The 21,065-nt window shown below is 39.2% G+C and overlaps 1 protein-coding gene across 1 annotated transcript in view; it reads left to right on the top strand.

Moving 5' to 3' along the window:
* The window catches only part of CFAP53 (cilia and flagella associated protein 53), a 43,759-nt gene that overhangs the window by 8,813 nt on the left and 13,881 nt on the right, over positions 1–21,065 (top strand). Inside the window, exons 4-5 of the mRNA XM_005612936.4 lie at positions 9,374–9,677; positions 15,173–15,391. Of these exons, the coding sequence (XP_005612993.3) occupies positions 9,374–9,677; positions 15,173–15,391 (523 nt within the window). The remainder of the gene's footprint in view (positions 1–9,373; positions 9,678–15,172; positions 15,392–21,065) is intronic.

Raw genomic sequence — 21,065 nt, 5'->3', positions numbered from 1 at the left:
CAAGATATTTTTTGATTTCCCTTTTGGTTTCTTCTTTCACCCATTGGTTTTTCAGGAGTGTGTTGTTTAATTTCCACATATTTGTTAATTTTCCAGCTGACTTCCTGTTATTGATTTTTAGTTATATACCATTGTGGTCAGAAAATATATGATTTCAATCTTCTTAAATTTGTTAAGACTTTTGTGACCTAATATGTGATCTATCTTGGAGACTGTTCCATGTGTGCTTAAGAAGAATGTGTATTCTACTGTTGGGTGAAATGTTCTCTGTATGTCTTTTAGGTCCATTCAATCTAAAGTGTAGTTCAAGTCCAGTGTTTCCTTATTGATTTTCTGTCTGAATGATCTATGCATTGTTGAAAGTGGGGTATGGAGTATTGAAGCCTCCTGCTATTACTGCATTGCTGTCTGTTTCTCCCTTCAGATCTGTTAATATTTGCTTAATATGTTTAGATGCTCTGATGTTGGGTGCATGTATATTAACAATTATTGTATCCTCTTGATGAATTAAACTTTTTATCATTATAAATGACCTTCTTCATCTCTTATTACAGCTTTTGAGTTACAGTCATTTTGTATGATAGAAATACAGCTATCCCTGCTCCTTTTGGTTTTCATTTGCATGGAATATTTTTTTCCATCCCTTCACTTCCAGCCTATGTGTGTCCTTAACAATGAAGCAAGTCTCTTGCAAGCAGTATATAGTTGGATCTCGTTTTTCAAACATTTAGCCATACTGACAGAATAATTTAAAATTACCTGTCTTTGAGGGGCTGGCCCCGTGGCCGAGTGGTTAAGTTCGCGCGCTCCGCTGCAGGCGGCCCAGTGTTTCGTTGGTTCGAATCCTGGGCGCGGACATGGCACTGCTCATCAGACCACGCTGAGGCAGCGTCCCACAGGCCACAACTAGAAGAACCCACAACGAAGAATACACAACTATGTACTGGGGGGCTTTGGGGAGAAAAAGGAAAAAATAAAATCTTTAAAAAAAAAAAAAATTACCTGTCTTTGAGTTCTCAGATTTTTTTCTATACTTGATTAAATCTGATGTTGATGCTCTCTCTTGCATTTTTCATTTCATCCATTGTATTCTTTAGCTCCAGAATTTCTGTTTGGTTCTTTTTTATGATTTCTGTCTCTCTGTCGAACCTCTCATTTTGTTCATGTATTGTTTTCCCGATTTTGTTTGGTTATCTATTTGTGTTCTCTTGTAGCTTACTGAGCTTCCTTAAAACAATTATTTTGAATTCTTTGTCAGACGATTCGTAGATCTCCATTTCTTTAGGATTGTTTGCTGGAAAATTGTGTTCTTTTGGTGGTGTCATGTTTCCCTGATTTTTTGTGTGTTCCTTGAAATATAGCATTGCTTTCTTCACATTTGAAGAAGCAGTCACCTCCTCCAATCTTTATTGACTAACTTCAGGAAAAAAATACCTTCACCAGTCAGCCCAGCTAAGGATTCTGAGGCTTTCTCTATGAAAATCTTTCTCTATGAGATCTTTTCTATGCATGTGCCTACTCCACGCTGTTCTCTCTTGGGGGTCAATTCTTAAGATTGTATGCCCTCTCTTGATCTTGCAAAGCCAAGTCAGATGCTGAGAACCTCCAATTTGTTTTCCCTAGTGTGGTGCCCTGAAATACTCAAGTTTGTAGCTTCTCCGAATCCCACAGAATCAGGCCAACTTTCTGCGCATACTCACTAGCCATCTGCAAATGCTCATACTCATCATCCACTGGAGTGCACACAGGCAGCTGGCCATGGGGCATGTTGTAGAGTGTTGTGGGTGCCCATGGGCCAGTTTGGCAGGTCTGCAGGAAAGGCATTCCCAGTGGCTCACGGATGGGCTTCCTCATGGAGTCCATGAGGAGTCCAGTTAGGAGGATCCACATCCTTTGATAAGATCCAAGCCCTAGGTGCTCTGCTCTCAGCCTCTTCCAACTCCTCAGCCATGCAGATCACCTCACTATTCTGGGTGGAGTGAGAAAGAACTGGGCCTCTTGGGCAGCTGGGGAAGTCAGGTGCTAACTTACTTCCTTTGTCTTTCCCCCATGGGAGAAATCGCAGACTGAGGGGGTCTCTCTTGGCACTGAGCTCTGCCACCTTGGGGAGAGGGTGACATGGATAAAGTGAAGCTCTTCTTAACCTCAATTTATCTATTATTGGATTTTTTGCTCCAGTGGTATTCTGTAGCTTTTCTACTGGACTCCCGGACTCCAATAAAGGTACTCTCATCCATCGGTGACTATCAAAATCAATATTTTGTGAGGAGATAGTGGTAGAAAACTCTTCTTCTCCTGTCTTGCTGATATCCATCTGCGTAGGTACTGAGTTTATCTGAGTACTGTGCTCTAATGTTCTGTGCTTGCCGACCAATTAGAATGGAAGTACCAAGTGAGAGTCTGTTATTGAATTTTAGGTATTAACCTCCACTAGTGCATGTGTACTTGGTTCCATGTTCTTTATTGTTTGCCTGGTGTCCTGACCCTTGGCGTCTGATCACTTGAACTTATCACCCACTTCCTGACTCAGATCCACAGTGACTCTTAGTTTTCAGATCCCTGGTCTTCACTGTACTCAGTCAAAACCTGTGGTTGCCTCCATCAGCTCTTTTCATTTTGCTTTTTCCATCTGGGAATATCCTGAGTCTATGCCCTCATTTCAGCCTAATACTCTGCACTTACAGAAGGAAGATTTGTATGGAAGTACCAAAGGAAGTGCTTCTGAGATGGTCTATAGTGTTATATCATCAAGAGCTTGGCAAGTGCTTTTAATTTCACAAACTGTGAGAGATTTCTTACCTATAAAGCAAAGACATACTAAAAAGTCTCAATGTGTTTCACTTCTTCTTAGATCTATAGCTCTTAGAACAAGAACATATTTCCATATTTATAATTTATAATTTTATTATATATGTAATTCCTCAGTTATATTTTCAGTAACTCTGATACTTCCTTCTAAGAGTGTAAACATCAAGAATAGTTATTATATATCTCAGGATGTTTTGTTCATTTTGCCCCCTTTTTTCATTCATGTCTCTTGATGTCTTGTGATGATCACATCATGTGACCCATGGAATGCCCCAAGTCATCCACTTTATCAGTCTTTTAAGTTTAGAGTAACTGACAAAGATTTTTTTCTTCAGAAGGGATTTTTAAAATTCAAATACTACCTGGAAATGTTTAAAACATAGCCATTAGCATTCATTCAATATTTTCCCTACTTCGTGTCAGGCCCTATGATTGAATACTGGATTGATGGGCTTCACAAAAAAAACGGAAGGTCACATAGGCTATCAGGTCACCAAGTGTGAGTGGGGCAGGTTGTGTATCATGTTACTTTGGATTCAGGAGCAGAATGGTCCAAGATAAAGTAAATGTAAACCCTGAGTTAAAGTCTACTAGAATACAGAAGGAATACAAGAATTCATTTTGCACTGCACTCAACATTTGTGGTGAGAAATCTGAAGGTCAACAAAGTGTGAGAAAACAGCGAAACCAGGCATATGGAGGAATCAAGACATTGTTCAGAGACAAAGCTTTTGCCGTCTCCTCTCTCTCTGCCATGAAGTTGCTATTAATCATATAGACTGCCCTAAACCATCCTAGTAGAGGTACAAAGGAGAAGTAAGCTATTGCAATGAATAGTGCACACAAATTGCAGATGCAGCTGCTAACAGAGTAAATTAAACTGCTAAAATTGGAGAGAATGGGACATTTCAGGGCTTAGGGAGCTGCTGAAGGAGGGCAGTGAAGAAAACCAGATTAATGATGCATATGGCCAGACGGGAATTGCCACTCTCCCCATCTTGCAGATGGGTAATTTGAGTTCCACAGATAGTAATTTGCCTAGGTCTTCAAGCTTGCAGTGACCAAGACAGGATTAGGCTTAGATTTCCTAGCCTCACTGTCTGTTCTTGGTAGGATTTGGACACTCTCTACTGGCTGCTGGAGGAAAAGATGCTGTGAGGGACAAAGGGGACACCAGCAAGTGAATTTCAATGGACCCTTCATATATTTTCCACTCCCTAGTAAATGTTTCTCAACATAGTAAGAAAAATGAAGTTTCATAAGTGGTTTGTGCTCTTAAAATAGTCATTAATTTGGTAACATTTTATAGATTTCATAGATAAATCTTGCATAACTGAATATACAAGAAGTTGTATAACTTGCTAGTTAGATGAATGGTTAGAATTTTTGAGGAAACAGTTATATCCTACGGCAATATAATTTATCTGAAAACAAACTGTTTTCAGTGTTTTTAATGCAATACTGCCAACTCTTCGATATAGAACAGCAAGCATAGTTTTAATTAATTATGAGAGTGAAGGGCCAGGGTTAAATTTTGACCAAGGATGTTAAATCCGGCCCCATTACTGAAAATATAATTGAAGGTTTATTATATATATAAAGCAAGATGAAATTCTTCTTCCCCCTTTCCCTCCTCCTCCTTTTTGTATTCCATTGTATGAATATACCACAATTTATTTATTCATGCTCCAGGTGATAGGCATTTCAGTTATCTCCAGTCTGAGACACTTATAAATAAAGCTGCTGTGAACATTCTTCTACATGTCTTTTGGTGGACGCATGTATTCATTTCTGTTAGGTATATTCAGTGGCATACCTATAATATTTGATACCTGGAATGGGTCATTTTTAGTGCTCCAAGACCTCTAAACAGTGAAATTATTTTCAGTAATAATAATGAAATGAATAATAATGACAAGATAACCAGTGATTTAAAACTTTTTTTAATCTTTAAATCATTATATATTCATGGAAATTACAAAGATAGCACAGAGGTCCCAAGTACCCCTGCCCCAGTTTCCTCCAATATTTATATCTTACATAACTATAATATAATATTAAACAAAGAATTGACATTGGTACAATATGAATGTATAGTTCCACGCCATTTTATCACATGTATAGATCCAGCTAACCCACCACCACAATTAAGATACAGAACTATTCTGTCACCACAAAGGTCTCCCTGATGCTACCCCCTTTATAGTTGTACCCACCACTCTCAACCCCATCATTCCTAACCTCAGGCAACCACTAATTTCTTCTCCATCTCCGTAATTTCACCATTTTAAGAACAGTGTGTAAATGGAATCATAAAATATGTGCTCTTTTGAGATTGACTTTTTCACTCAATGTAATGCCTTTGAGGTCCATCCAAATTGCTGCATGTATCACTAGTTTGTCCTTTTTATTGCTGAGTAGTATTCCATTGTATGGATATACGTAAGTTTGTGTAAACCATTCACTTATTGAAGGACATTTTGGTTGTTTCTAGTTTTTAGCTATCATAGTCGAATCTGCTACGAACATTTGTGCACAGGTTTTTGTGTTTTTCGTTTCTCTAGGATAATTGCCATATGCTATTGTTGGGTCTTATTTGTATGTTTGTTTTTTTTAAGAAACTGCCAAACTGTTTTCCAGTGTGGCTGTGCCATTTTATATTCCCACCACTAATATGTACAAGATCAAGTTTTTCCACACACTTGTCAGCTTTTGATATTGTCACTATTAGAACGGAAGCGTGTAGTGATATCTCATTGTGGTCTTAATTGGCATTTCCCTAATGGCTGGTGATGTTGAATAACTTTTCATATGCTTATTTGCCATCTGTGTATCCTCTTTGGTGAAATGTCTCTTTGTGTCTTTTGCCCATTTTATAGTTGGATTAGGTATTAATTTTTGGGAGTTCTTTACATATTCTAGCACAGAGACATTTGCAGGATATGGGGTTTGGAAATATTTTTTCCTACTCTGTAGCTTGTGTTTTATCCTCTTAACAGGGTTTTTGATAGAGAGAAAGTTTTTAATTTTGATGAAATACAATTTATCAATACCTCTTTTATGGATCAATACCTCCTTTTTATGGATCATGCTTTTGGTACCTCATGAAATTTATTTTTAAGTGTCCTATATTTATACACAGTTAGTGATTAGACCCCAGATTAAGGTAGGCATTTTTTGGCTTTGTTTTGGAGTGTTTTTATTAAATAAATACCCTAGGATGTGGTCAGAACACTTGAGAGTAGTCCTGCCTCTGTCAATTACTGGCAGACATGATTTAATGAAGTACCAAAGAACTTAAAATCTAGGACCAGACTTCAGGTCTTCAGTCCCAGCTCTACTACATACTGTATTAAATGTATGAACTTATGTAAGATGCTTAACTGCTCTGTGCCTCCATTTCCTCATCTGTAAACCAGGGATAATAATAATAATGAACTTGCAATAGTGTTTGTTGCACTATGTGGCTTGGGAAGATACTTAGGCTCCCTGAGTTTCAATTGCTTTAGCTCTAAAATCGGAATAATACTTGCTGCCCCATCTGAGTTAGAAGGCACTTGTGAGGGTGAAATAAGATTTTATTTGTGAAAGTACCATATAAAGCACTCACAAACAGTAAGTCCCTTTTATCAATGATTGTTATCGTTAAAATAGATATTCTATCTATCTGTAGATAAAAGTGAGCATCCCTAAATCAAGGGTTCCCTAGGTCAAATGAATGGGTGAATCATTAGGGTGGAGGAGGAAAATATTTGATGTATTTTATCTCATCTCTTTTTAATTTTAATTTTTGCATATATTTAATAATTTTATAATATATTTACATAGTAATAATGGCATATAATTTATAAATAATCATTTGTTTGTGGGTGCTAAGAACTTTTCTACTGAAAGTGATACATAATCAAAAAAGTTTGGGGCCAACCCCAGTGGGCTAGTAGTTAAGTTCAGTGCGCTCCACTTCAGTGACCCAGTTTCAGTTCCCTGGTACAGACCTATAACACTCATTTGGCAGTGACCATCCTGTGGTAGTGGCTCACATACAAAGAGAGGAAGATTGGCAGTGGATGTTAGCTCAGGGCGAATCTTCCTCAGCAAAAAAAAGTTTGAAGACCTACTGATCTAAGGAAATACTTGATATGGGCTCTTCATATACTGTTAATTCAGGCTTTCTTGGCAGCATGCGTCAACTGCCTTACCAATGTTTTTGTACTCTGATTTTTTCTTAAGGAAGGAAATTACCTTAAGGAAATCATCAGAGATAAGTAGAAAGAGCTACATTTAAGAGTGTTCATTGTTGGGCCAGCCCTGTGGCTGAGGGGTTAAGTTTGTGAGCTCCCCTTTGGCAGTCCAGGGTTTCTCTGGTTCGGATCCTGGGGGTGGACCTATCACCGCTCATCAAGCCATGCTGAGGCAGCATCCCACGTAGTACAACTAGAAGGACCCACAACTACAATATACAACTATGAACTGGGTGGCTTTGGGGAGAAGAAGAAGAAAAAAAACGATTGGCAACAGCCGTTAGCTCAGGTGCCAATTTTGAAAGAAAGAAAAAAAAAGAATGCTCATTGCAACATTATAATAAAAGAAGTAACCTGTATGTTCATCAAATAGGGAAATGTTTAAATAAACTGTGATTTATAGGTTCCAGCCTATGTTGCACAGCTTGGCAAGCTGTAATAAAGTTTTAAAGTTAGAAATTATTTCAAGGAATTTTTCGTGACGAAACATTCCCAATATAATGTTAGGTGGAAAAGTTAAGATACAAGGAGATACAGATATAGGTATGCAGAATGACTTCAACTCTAATAAAAATGTACATACATAAGACCGGAAAGAAACACATTACCATGCTAATAGTGGTTATCTCTTGGTAGTAGGATTAAGTGTTATTTTTAGTGTTTTCATACTTCTCTATATTTTCCAGTTTTCCTGCAATGATCATGTATTAGTTTTGTACTTAGGAAGAAAGAATTTTTTTAAAAAGAAAAAATATCATAAGCCATACTTGTTATTCTTAGGCTTCAGATTTTTAATTAATTGAATAACTTTGTAGGAGTATGAATCACAGGATTGGGAAGGACTTTAATAAGTTATCATGGCCAGTTTTGAGAATTTCACTGATCACTTTCAGGCAGATGAATTCATTTTTCAATGTTAAAGTGTATTTTGTTTTTTTGGTAATCTAGCAATTTCGGCTTGTTATCTTTTTAAGCCTTCCACAGAATATGGATAACTGCTGGTTATCACTTATGTTGCTAATCAGTATGATTATGTATCAGTTAAACCAACAATTATTTATTGGGCATTGGGTAGGTAGTATGGGACATATATTCCTGAAATATATTCCTGAGTCCCAGCCCTCAAAGAGATTCCAGTTTAGTTAGGGAAATGAGACTAATCCTTGTCAAATGGTGAACAATACTCAACAGTATTTGACAAATGTCAATTTGTGTGGTATTGGCCACTCTTGCAATAAGACTTTAGACATCCTTTCTTTCAATCTTAGCAAGTCAAACTTCTTCAAAAGTTCTTTATTGAGCCCATTCTCCAAACTTCAGCTTCTTGGTGCAGAATTTGATTTAGAAACCAGGAAGACTTGATGTTTATAAACAGTGCCTTCAGTCAGAGGTTCTCAAACTTGGCTGTCTGCCCAAATCTCCTGAGGTGCTCCGGAAGAACACAGATGCCTGCATCCTACCTCTGGATATTCTGATTTAACAAGTCTCATCTGAGAAGGAGGGAGGGAAAAGGAGAGAGGGGGACTTTGAAAATATCCCTGAGTAATTCTAAAGTATAGACAGTGTTGAATATCACAGCTCTTAAATTAAAAATGGGCTCAATGAAGAACTTTTGAAGAAATTTGAATGACTAAGACTGAAAGAAAGGACAAGGTCTAAACACTTTCTGAAAAAGCATTTCTTCTTTAATGGTGACATGAACTTGGGTATGAAAGGCAACAACAGGGCTGTTTTTACGACCCTGGCAGAAACCCCTTCAGTGGACTTGTGCCCTGTGAGGAATCAGGGCAATGGGGGAGCCTCACTATAATATGCTGACTCTACCCTTGGATCTTTCCTTGGACATGCATGTGGGCTATCTTCCTACCAAAGCCTTAATCCTCTTGCAATATTGCAGGGACCCGTCCCTCTTCTATTTCCTCTATCCCTCTGTTTCCTCTAATAGTCATCATTTATTGAGCTTCTGTTATCTACCAGGTGTTTACATCCATTACCTCTGATCCTTACCAGAACCTTGAAAGACAGTTCTTTTACCGATGAAGAGACAAAACAGGCTCAGACAGGGCAAGTTTTTGATCCGAGGTCACAAAAAAAATGTCAAAACTAGGTGTGAAAGCCTGCTCTGCCTGACTCCAGTGCCTATTTTTTGTCTGTGACATCATGGTGCCTGCCTCCCTGCTGCTCCCTCACATGTTTCCTCTGCTCAGATGGCCTACATGCTGGTCTTTTACTTTTCTTACTTCAGTGTCTGTGCAGATATGTGCTTAAATAGAGCGGTGTCTCCTGAAAGGCTGGGTTTTGCCTTTTTAAAATTCTCCTTTCAGGGAACGCTGTGAGGAGCTCCGTGCTGAGTTGTCTTGTATCCATGAGAAGAAGGTGTGCGAGGAGCGGAAAGCACAGGTTGCATTTAATGAGGAGCTGAAAAGGCAAAAACTGGTGGAAGAACAGATGTTCTCAAAGCTCTGGGAGGAAGACCGATTAGCCAAGGAAAAGCGAGAAGCCGAAGAGGCAAGGAGACAGAAAGAGCTGGTGGAGAACACGCGCCTGGGGCTGAATGCCCAGATCACCAGCATCAAGGCGCAAAGGCAGGCAGAGCAACGACTGAAGGAAGAAGAGGCGCGCCTTGTGGTGGGTCTTTTAAAATGCTTGTCACAGGATTATCCGCTCAGTGGGTATACTGCGTAGTTTGTAGGCCTGTTACTGTACAGTTTGTCTGATGGGCCTGGGCTGGCTCACAGGGCGACAGACCGTGGTCAGAGCCTTGCATTTCAAGGCCCAGCTAACAGTGCCGTCTCCTTGTATAGGGGACTGCTGTGACTCAGTTTCTTTATCTGAAAAATGAGGCAAAAGAGCGCTTGTCTTTGTTGTGAGGATGAAATGGGGTAATCGTTAGCAATGCCGTGGAAGGCTAGTGGCAATTTGGCAACATCCCCCCATTCTTTGATATGGATAATTGGCAGTTTCCAAACCATATGTAAAGTGCTGTACAACAGCTACAGTGATCTCCTGGCCACCAACATCAATAATTTCTTTCCAGGGGCTGGCCCCGTGGCCGAGTGGTTAAGTTCGCGCGCTCCGCTGCAGGCGGCCCAGTGTTTCGTTGGTTCGAATCCTGGGCGCGGACATGGCACTGCTCGTCAGACCACGCTGAGGCAGCGTCCCACATGCCACAACTAGAAGAACCCACAACGAAGAATACACAACTATGTACCGGGGGGCTTTGGGGAGAAAAAGGAAAAAATAAAATCTTTAAAAAAAAAAAAAAAAAAAAAAAAAAATAATTTCTTTCCAACAAGATTGTAGCCCCTGCTGTACAGAAATTAGAGCTGTCACTGGAAATGCATGAAAGCATCAGAAAAGTAGCAATTTTATATGTATATAAAAAAGCTTTCAGAACTGGTACTTCAACACCATTAAATTTAGGAAAAAAGGTATTATTTTCCTGGGAAAACTCAAGTATTGAAATTTGGAACCATAAGAAATGTCAAAGGTAAGGTATTTCAGAGCTCTAGAAGCCTTCTCTGGGTTTTTTTTTTTTTTTTTAAAGATTTTATTTTTTTCCTTTTTCTCCCCAAAGCCCCCCGGTACATAGTTGTATATTCTTCGTTGTGGGTCCTTCTAGTTGTGGCATTTGGGACGCTGCCTCAGCATGGTTTGATATGCCATGTCCACACCCAGGATTCGAACCAACGAAACACTGGGCCGCCTGCAGCAGAGCGCGCGAACTTAACCACTCAGCCACAGGGCCAGCCCCATTCTCTGGGTTTGAGACGTTTCTTTTGAAGAGTTTACTAGACGATGCTAAATATTTTAGCTTCTCTAAGAAAATCAAAATACTGGGCCCCAAACTGCCTTATATATGTGCATCCTCTGGTGTAAGATACGTAGTGAGCCATTTTTACTCACAACACTTCTGACATCAAATGTGTGGGGGTTTTTCCGCACACTAAACAATTCTCTGATTCTCTGTGGACACCAGCTAGGTGTCCTCCAATTCAATTCAGTTCTGACACTAACTGGAAATAGCATCAGACTCCACAGGTGTAAGGTCTCAGTCCCGCAACACTGCCTCCACTTCAGATGCCAGTTTCAAGTAGTGGGTCCCCAGGTTACCTACACTTCTGTTCAACTTGACTATAAAGTCAGAGGTTCTCATGACTCCCCTTCGCTATTTTCTTTTTTGAGGAAGATTAGCCCTGAGCTAACATCTGCTGCAATCCTCCTCTTTTTGCTGAGGAAGACTGGCCCTGAGCTAACACCCATGCCTATCGTCCTCTACATTATATGTGGGACTTCTGCCACAGCATGGCTTGCCAAGCAGTGCATAGGTCCACACCCGGGATTCGAACCAGTGAACCCTGGGCCGCCAAAGCAGAATGTGCGAACTTAACCGCTGTGCCACTGGGCAGGACCCTCCCCTTCACTTTTAATAGTTCACTAAAATAACTCAGTGGACTCAGGAAAGTGCTTTACTTACTATTACCAGTTTATTATAAAGGATACAACTTAGGAACAGCCAAACGGAAGAGATGCATATGGCAAGGTATGGGAGACGATACACAGAGCTTCCATGCCCTCTCTGGGCACACCGTATTCTCAATACCTTGATGTGTTCACCAACCCAGCTCTCTGAACCCTGTTATTTGAGGGTTTTTATGGCGGTGTCATTATGTAGGCATGATTGACTAAATCCTAGGCCATTGGTGATTGAACTCAATCTCTAGCCCCTCTCTCTGCCCTGGAAGTTGATGGGTGGAGCTGAAAGTTCCAACTCTCTAATCACATAGTTTGGTCTTTCTGGTTACCAGCCCCCATCCTGAAGCTATCTCGGGAAGCCAGCCACTAGTCATCTCATTAGGATACAAAAGAAAGTCTTACCACTTTGGAGATTCCAAGGGTTTTAGGAACTATGTGCCAGGAATGGGGGACAAAGACCAAATATTTATTTTTTATTGTACTACACTTAGCTATCTCTATTTCTACCTTCCTTTAAAAAATTTGTTTTGAAAATTTTTTTGGAAATAATTTTAGACTCACAAGAAGTTGCAAAAAATAGTAAAGAGTTCCTGTGTACCATTATATAACCAAAGATTATATGTATGTTTATATATATTATAACTATAAAAGCCAGGAAATTAACATTGTTGTAGTACTTTCAACTAAAGTTTTTCCTTATTCAACTAAATTAAACCTTCTTTGGATTTCATCAGTTTTTGCATGCACTCTTTGGGGGAGAAAGGGTAATAGTTCTGTGAAATTTTATCAGATATATAGATTTATGTAACCACTACCAAAATCAAGATACAGAACTGTTCCATCATCCAAAGAAACTCCTTCCAGCTACTCTTTTATAGTTAAAACCTCCCTCAACCCTAACCCCTGGCAGTTACTGATAGATTATTTATCCCTATTATTTTGTAATTTTTGAGAATTTGTGTGAATTCCACCCTTTTTAATGTTTTATTATGAACATTTTCAAATGCATGGAAGTGGAGAATACAGTTGCAAAGAGTTCCTCGACCCAATTCCAATGTGTGTGTGTAGGCTTCCCCACACCGACAAGCAGTTCCAGATGCCAGCAGGGTGTTGGAGAATTCAACTCAATTCTGACAGTCTCCCCAGAGATAGAATCAGATTCCACAGGTAAAGAGCTCAGTTGCACAAGACTGCTCTCCACTTCGGATGCCAGCCACAAGCCCAGGTTGTTATCTGCGCTTCTGACTGACCTGCTGTAAACTGGAGGTTCCAACAACCCTCTCCAACTGAGGATGCCAGTCTCAAGTCCAGGTTGTTGCCTGTACTTCTGACTGACTGGCTATAAGTCAAAGGTTCCCACGACCCCCTCCTTGGGTTCAATTAATTTGCTAGAATAGCTCACAGAAGTCAAGAAAACCTATTTACTTACTAGATTACCAATTTATTACAAAGGATATTAAAGGATATGAATCAACAGCTAGATGAAAGGATACACAGGGTGAGGTCCCGAGCCAAGGAGTTTCTGTCCTTGTAGAGCTTGGGGCTTGGCACAGTGGCAGTGGAAGTGTTCTGGTTCCCCAAACTAGAAGCTCTCCAAAAAAGGGCCAATGAGCTGTCCTTTTAGGTTGTTATGGAGGCTTCATTACCTAGTCATGATTAAGTTACCGGCCATTGAGTGGGACTCAGAGGTGCAATCCTCTGATCACATGACTGGGTCTCCTGGCAACCAGCCCTCAGCCTTGGAGGGATGGGAGTCAGAAAGTGAGCACAGAAGCTCCTATTGCTCTTACCACTCAGGAAATTCTGAGAGTTTTGGGAGCCATGAGCCAGGAACTGTGGATAAAGACCAAATATATCTGAGAAATGTATTTTGGTCATCTGAATGACCAAATATATATTTCTTATAAATCACAGTAATATAACAATGACCCCCATGTACCATCTCCCAGTTTCAGTAGCCGTTATATTTGCCGTACTGGTTTCCTATATCCTCCCTACTCGCTCTGTTTTCATGTTTTTAAAAAAATCCAAGATATGTCACTTCTTCCTTAATTACATCTCAAGTATGCATCTCAACAACAACATAATTAAGAACATTTTCTTATACAATGCCAATATCATACCTGAGGAAAAAAATAATAATTCCTTTTTATCATCTAAAATCAGCATTAAATTTCCATCATTGTCTAAATTATTTGACACTTAAATCAGAATCCAAACATGGTTGTTTTAAGTCTCTTTTAGAAAGAGTGACTGTTTATTATTCAAACCAGGGAACATTTGAGATAGAAAGGGTGCAATAAATTCATTACCTGAGCACAACAGGTGTAAAATCAGAACTATGCTGGTGAAGCCAAGACATGGTAAACTAGTTTTAGGTCTCTTACTCTTGAACAGCTCTCCCCCATCTCATCCCTACCATCTCATAGTCTGGATTTGGCTGATTGCTTCCTCCTGGTGTAGTCAACCTTACTTTTAAAAAAGTGTAACCTGCTATTCCACTGGCTTTCGTGTTTGATGCCCATTGCTTTTCCTTAGATACAGCAGAGCATTTTCACTTTATCTCATTTGACTTTCAAAATTCAGTGTGGATTTACTGCTCATGGCATTAATGGAAAAGTGTAGCATATAATTCCCCTCTCACAAATCAGTAATCGTAGTAATCATGCCTGTTGTGAGTCTTGGTTAAATCAAGTCAAATTGGGAATTGTGTCCCATCCTCACTATTGCTACATCATCTCCTGTCCCAGCTGGGCAAGTACTTATCCCTCCAGGGGAGTTCAGCTGTCTCTGGCAGGAGGACTGATGCCTGTTTATAACATACCCAGATTTTCTACCAAACCTACAATGCCTAACTGCGTTGCTGCTCCAGTTAAAACTGCTTGACTGGCCAGGCAATTAAGACAGCCAAGAGGGTCAGAAAGATAAGAAAATGAGAGCAATGAGAATACTTTTATTTATTTTTATTTTTAACTGAGCTAACTACTGCCAATCCTCCTCTTTTTGCTGAGGAAGACTGGCCCTGAGCTAACATCCATGCCCATCTTCCTCTACTTTATATGTGGGATGCCTACCATAGCATGGCTTTTTGCCAAGCGGTGCCATGTCCACACCCGGGATCTGAACCGGTGAACCCCAGGCTGCCAAGAAGCGGAATGTGCGAAATTAACTGCTGTGCCACCAGGCCAGCCCCGAGAGAATACTTTTAAAGAACAAAATGCCTAAAATTTAATTTTCTATATTTAGCTGATGTGCACATTTCCATTTTTGGACTCTTATTGCTGCTTAATAATGTATCCAAATCTAGATGTGCATAGAAGAGGAAAGTCTAAAAGGCCAATACACGGAAATGTTGACAGTGGTGGTGGGTGATGGGTACTAGGATTAAAGGTGATTTCTCTTTATACTTTTATGCATTTTGAACTCCAAAACTATTACTGTGTAATCAAACACACACACATACGCACAGCAATTTCACAAAGCCTTGTTGCTAACTCAGCAATGAAAAGACAAATTTTATTTCTTATAGTCCCTCTAAATCCAGGTGTATTTCCAAGAAACCCTTTATTCTCATCTGCTAAATGTATTAACTTGTTTGTTTTGTTGGACTGTACTGATGCATGATCTTCATTATTGTTCTACCTTAGGAAAAGGACAAAGCACAGGTGAAACTTGAGAATGAACAGGATAAGCTAAAGACACAGAAGACAAAAAGGGAAATTAAGACTGCTTTGCAAAAAGCCCTCCAAGAGAAGATAGAGAAAATTCAGCAGGGTTACAGAGAAGAGCAGGACTTGGACATGAAGCTTGTGCAAATGGCCCTTCAAGACTTACAGGAAGAGGCTGATAAAAAGAAGCAAAAAAGAGTAAGACATTTTTTCGGTGCCTGCTTTGTGCTGAAAGGAGATTCCTTGTTGAGCTCTCAGTCTTACAGAAGCCAGCATCTTGTAGAATGAACTATAATAGTGCTACTATAAGTGTGGTCCACAAACCCACAGCATCAACATCAGCTGGGATGGTGTTAGAAATAGAAATTCATAGGCTCCAAATCAGAATCTCCAAATCCAAATCTTGGCAAGGGCAAGAAATTTGTATTTTAACAAACTCCCCCAGGTGATTCTGATGCTCACTGAATTTTGAGAACTCCTGTTCTATAACATGGCCTTAGCACTGTGATGACAGTTTGGGATTGCAGGAAATGGAGTGATTAAGTATGCCTGGAGTTGGGGAAGACATCACTAAGAAAGTGGTATTTGGGCTGCACCTTGAAGGATATGTATAGTTTTGTCAGGCAAAGAGAGTAAGGTATTCCAATATTTATTTAGCTGTCTGTTCCTTTGAAATTTGTATTGAACTCTTAAGGGTGTTGTGCTTTTCCTATAAGTACTATTTTTTTTCATAGACTTTATGTTTTAGGGCAGTTTTAGATTCACAGCAATATTGAGAGAAGATAAAGAAATTTCCTACATGCCTCCTGCCCTGACACATGCATAGCCTCCCCCTTTATCAACATTCCCTGCCATCAGAGTGGTACATTTGTTACAATTGATGAACCTACATCGATACCTCATTATCACCCAAAGTCCATAGTTTACATTACAGTTCACTCTTGGTCTTGTACATTCTATGGGTTTGAACAAATGTATAATGACATGTATCCACCAAGAGAGTATTATACAGAGTAATTTCAGTGCCCTAAAAATCCTCTGTGCTCCACATGTTCATCCCTCCCCTCACCCCCAATCCTTGGAAACTATTGATATTTTTCCTGTCTCCGTAGTTTTGCCTTTTCCAGACTGTCATATAGTTGGAGTCAGGTAGTAAGTAGGCTTTTCAGATTGGCTTCTTTCATTTTTCAAAATGCATGTTACATTTAAGTTTCCTCCATATCTTTTCATGGCTTAATAGTTCATTTCCTTTTAGCACTGAATAACATTCCATTGTGTGGACGTACCATAGTTTATTTATCCATTGCCTACTGAAGGACATCCTTGGTTGCCTCCAACTTTTAGTGATTATGAATAAAGTTGCTGTAGACCTCCGTCTGCAGGTTTTGTGTGAACATAAAAATCTGGGTAAATACCAAGGAGCTTGATTATTGGATCATACAGTAAGAGTATGTTTAGTTTTGTAAGAAACTGACAAACTATCTTCCAAAGTGGCTGTACTATTTTGCATTCCCACCAGCAATGAATGAGAGTTCCTATTGCTCCACGTCTTTGCCAGCATTTGGTGTTGTCAGTGTTCTGGACTTTGGCCATTCTAATAGGTGTGTAGTGGTATCTCATTATTATTTTAATTTGCATTTCCCTAATGACATATGGTGTGGAGCATAAGGGTTCTGAGCCCAATTCCAATGTATGGAGGGGGGTTTCCCCCCTATACCACCAAGCAATGCTCAGGACACCAGCTGAGTGTCCTACAATTCAACTTAATTCTATCGCTATTTACCTGGAGATAGCATCAGATTCCACAGGGAAAGGGTTCAGTCCCACAAGACCTCCCTCCACTTCAGATGCCAGTCACAAGCCCAAGTTGTTACCTGGGCTTCTGACTGAAGGGCTACAAATTGGAGTTTCCAACAACCTTCTCCAACTCAGGATACTAATGACAAGTCAGCTTGTTACCTGTACTTCTGACCGACTGGCTATAAATCACAGGTTTCCATGACCCCCTCCTTGGGTTCAATTAATTTGCTAGAGTACCTCAAAGAACTCAGGAAACTCATTTACTCACTACATTGCCAGTTGATTACAAATGATGTTAAAGGATATGAATTAACAGCCAGATGAAGAGATACAGAACATGAGGTCCTGAGCAGAGGATCTTCTGTCTTCATGAAGTTTGGGGCCCGGCACAGTGGCACATGGAAGTGTTCTGGTTCCCCAACCTGAAAGCTCTCTGAACCCTCTCCTTTTGGATTTTTATGGAGGCTTCATTACATGGGCACGAGTGATTAAATCATTGGTCATGGGTGATTGATTCAACTTCCAGCTCCTCTCCCTACCCTAGAGGTCAGAGAGGTGGGACTGAAACTTCCAACCCTCTAATCACATAGTTGATTCTCCTGACAACCAGCCTCCAACCTTAACTGGGTTGTTTCTTTTCTTATTGTTGTCTTTTAAGAGTTCTTTGTATGTTTTAGATAACAGTCCTTTATCAGATATAGCTTTTGAAAATATTTTCTCCTAATCTGTGGCTTGTCTTATTCTCTTGACAGAGTCTTTCAAAGAGTAAAGATTTTTTATTTTAATGAAGTCTGGCTTATCAATTTTCTTTCACGAATTGTGCCTTTTGTGTTGTATCTAAAAAGTTATCGCCAAATCCAAGGTCTTCTAGATTTTCTCCTATGTTATCTTCTAGGTCTTTTATAATTTTGTGTTTTACATTTAGGTCTGTGATCCATTTTGAGTTAATTTTCATAAAGAGTCTAAAGTCTGTGTCTAGATTTTTTTTTTTTTGCATGTGGATGTCCAGTTGTTCCAGCACCATTTGCTGAAGAGACTCTTAGTTTTATTGTGTTGCTTTGTTCCCTTGTCAAAGATCAGTTGACTATATTTATATGGATCTATTTCTGGGCTCTCTATTCTTTTCAGTTGATCTATTTGTCTATTCTTTCACCAATGTCATACAGTCTTGATTACTGGAGCTTCATAGTAAGACTTGAAGTTGGATAGTGTCAGTCCTCTGACTTTGTTCTTGTCTTTCAATATTGAGTTGGCTATTCTCGGTCTTTTGCCTCTCCATATAAACTTTAGAATCAGTTTGTCAATAACCACAAAATAACTTGCTGGGACTTTGATTGAGATTACATTGAATCTAAAGATCAAGATGGGGAGAACTGACATCTTGACAGTATTGAGTCTTCCTATTCATTAACATGGAATATCTCTCTATTTATGTAGTTCTTTGACTTTTTTAATCAGAATTTTGTATTTTTCCTCATATAGATCTTGTACATATTTTGTTAGATTTATACCTATGTATTTCATTTTTTGGGGTGCTAATGTAAATGGTATTGTGTTTTTAATGTCGAATACCACTTGTTCATTGCTGGTATTTAGGAAAGCAATTAACTTTTGTTTATTAACCTTGTATCCTGTAACCTTGCCTATACTTATTAATTCAAGCAGATTTCATTGGTTCTTTCAGATTTTCTACATAGGCCATCATGTTATCTGTGAACAAAGACAGTTTTATTTTTCTTCCCAATCAATATACTTTTTATTTCCTTTTCTTGTCTTATTGCATTAGGTAGGACTTGTAGTACAATGTTAAAAATGAGTGCCGAAAGAGGACTTCCTTGCTTTGTTCCTGAGTTTAGTGGGAAAGTGGCTAGTTTCTCACCATTAAGTGTGATATTAGTTGTAGGTTTTTGTAGATGTTTTTATCAAGTTGAGGAAGTTCCTCTCTATTCCTGGTTTACTGAGAGTTTTTAACATGAATTTATGTTGGATTTTATCAAATTTTTTTTGTATCTATTGATGTGATCATATGATTTTTCTTCTTTAGTCTGCTGATGTGATGGATTATATTAAGTGATTTTTAAATGTTGAACCAGCCTTGTATACCTGGAATAAATCCTACTGGGTTGTGGTGTATACATTGTTGGATTTGATTTACTAATACTTTGTTGAGGATTTTTACATCTATGTTCATGAGAGATACTAACGTATAGTTCTATTTTCTTGTAATGTCTTTGGTTTTTGTATTAGGATAGTTCTGGCTTCATATAATGAGTTAAGAAGTATTCCTTCTGTTTCTGTCTTGTTAAAGAGATTGTAGAGAATTGGCATAATTTCTTAAATGTTCAGTAGAATTCGCCAGTGAACTCATCTAGGCCTGGTGATTTCTGTTTCAGAAGATTATTAATTATTAATTCAGTTTTTAAAGTAATAGACATATGCCTATTCAGATTGTCGCTTTCTTGTGTGAATGTTGGCAGATTGTTTCTTTCAAAGAATTGGTCCATTTTCTCTAGGTTATCAAATTTGTGGGCACAGAGTAGTTCATAGTGTTTCTTTCTTATCCTTTTAATGTCTGTAGGGTCTATAGTGGTGTCTTCTCCTTCTATATCGTTCGTGCTGGTGCCTTTGGGTTTGGACTCTCCCTCGTCATTGGAAGCTTTGATTATGGTATTTCCCTTTTCCCACATGGAAGGCTAGAGGGGGCCCAGAGTTGGATATTTCCCTTCTCCTGGGTCAGTTAGGTTCTGATAGAAGCCCAGCATGTTAGACTCTGGTTAAATCGTGTCTCCTAAGGGCAAACCTTGTTAAGAAGAATAGAATGCTCTGGTGTATTTCAAAATGGTTCCTTTCCCCCTCCCTCAGCTGGAAGCATTGGGGGATTTTTCTCTGATATTCACTGTGAGAACCTGGTAAAAACTCAGGAAGTAAAACTTGCAAAAGTGTGGGGGCTCCCATGACTGGGTCCTCTTAGAGTTTTTAACTCTTAGAGTCTGGGTCCCCTTAAACTCGCTGAGCCTCTAGCAAGTCATCTATTACAGATGAGGTCGTTCTATCCCAGCACTGCTTCCTATGGAAGTTTCTGCTCATGGGTTTCAGCTACGGTGAGTTGTGATTCTCTGTATTCACCTGTCTGTCTCTCCAATTTAGGGGGCAGTGGTTTGCCCTGTGCCCTCACTTCTCTTCTGGATCTAAGATTAGCTGTGGGCTTTTCAGTTTGTTGAGCTTTTTACTTAGGATAGAGTGGCAACTTCTAAGCTCCTTACATACCAGACTGGAAACCAGAAGTCTGCTACTGTGTTCTTTAATTAAACTTTTATTTTGAGATAATTGTAGATTCACGTGCAGTTGTAAGAAATAATACAGAGAGATCCCATGTACCTTTTACTCAGTTTCTCTCAATGATAACATCTTGCAAACTCTAGTGCAATGTCACAGCCAGGATATTGACATTGACACAGTCAAGATACAGAACATTTCCATCACCACTAGGATCCTTCACATTTCCCTTTTATAGCCACACCAACTTCCCTCTTGTCCCCACCCTTGGCAACCACTAGCCTGTTCTCCATTTCTATAATTTTGTCATTTCAAAATGTTATATAAATGGAACCATATAGTATATAACCTTTTGGGATTGACATTTTTCATTCAGCATAACTCTCTGGAGATATATCCAGATTGTTGTATGTGTCAGTAGTTCTTTTTATTGTTTATTGCACCACAGTCTGTTTTCACTATTTACCTCTTAGAGGTCATCTGGGTTGTTTTCAGTTTAATGGCTGTTATAAGTAAAGCTGCTATAATCATTCGTGTATAGGTTTTTGTGTGAACACAAATTTTTGTTTCTCTGGGAAAAATGCCCAGAAGGGCAATTGTTAGGTCATTGTTTAGTTTTTCTTCAAGAAACTGCCAAACTGTTTTTCAGAGTAGCTACTACTATTCCACCAAAAATGTTCATTCCCACCAAGAAAGTATGAGTGATCCAGTTTCTCCACATCCTCACCAGCGTTTGGTGGTGTCACTATTTTTTGCTTTAGCCATTCTGATAGCTGCGTAGTGATATCTCATTGTG

This window comes from Equus caballus, chromosome 8, assembly GCF_041296265.1.
Source record: "Equus caballus isolate H_3958 breed thoroughbred chromosome 8, TB-T2T, whole genome shotgun sequence".
NCBI classification, from domain to species: domain Eukaryota; kingdom Metazoa; phylum Chordata; class Mammalia; order Perissodactyla; family Equidae; genus Equus; species Equus caballus.
Note: the sequence above shows the minus strand (reverse complement) of the source record. Positions and strands in the feature narration are given on the sequence as shown.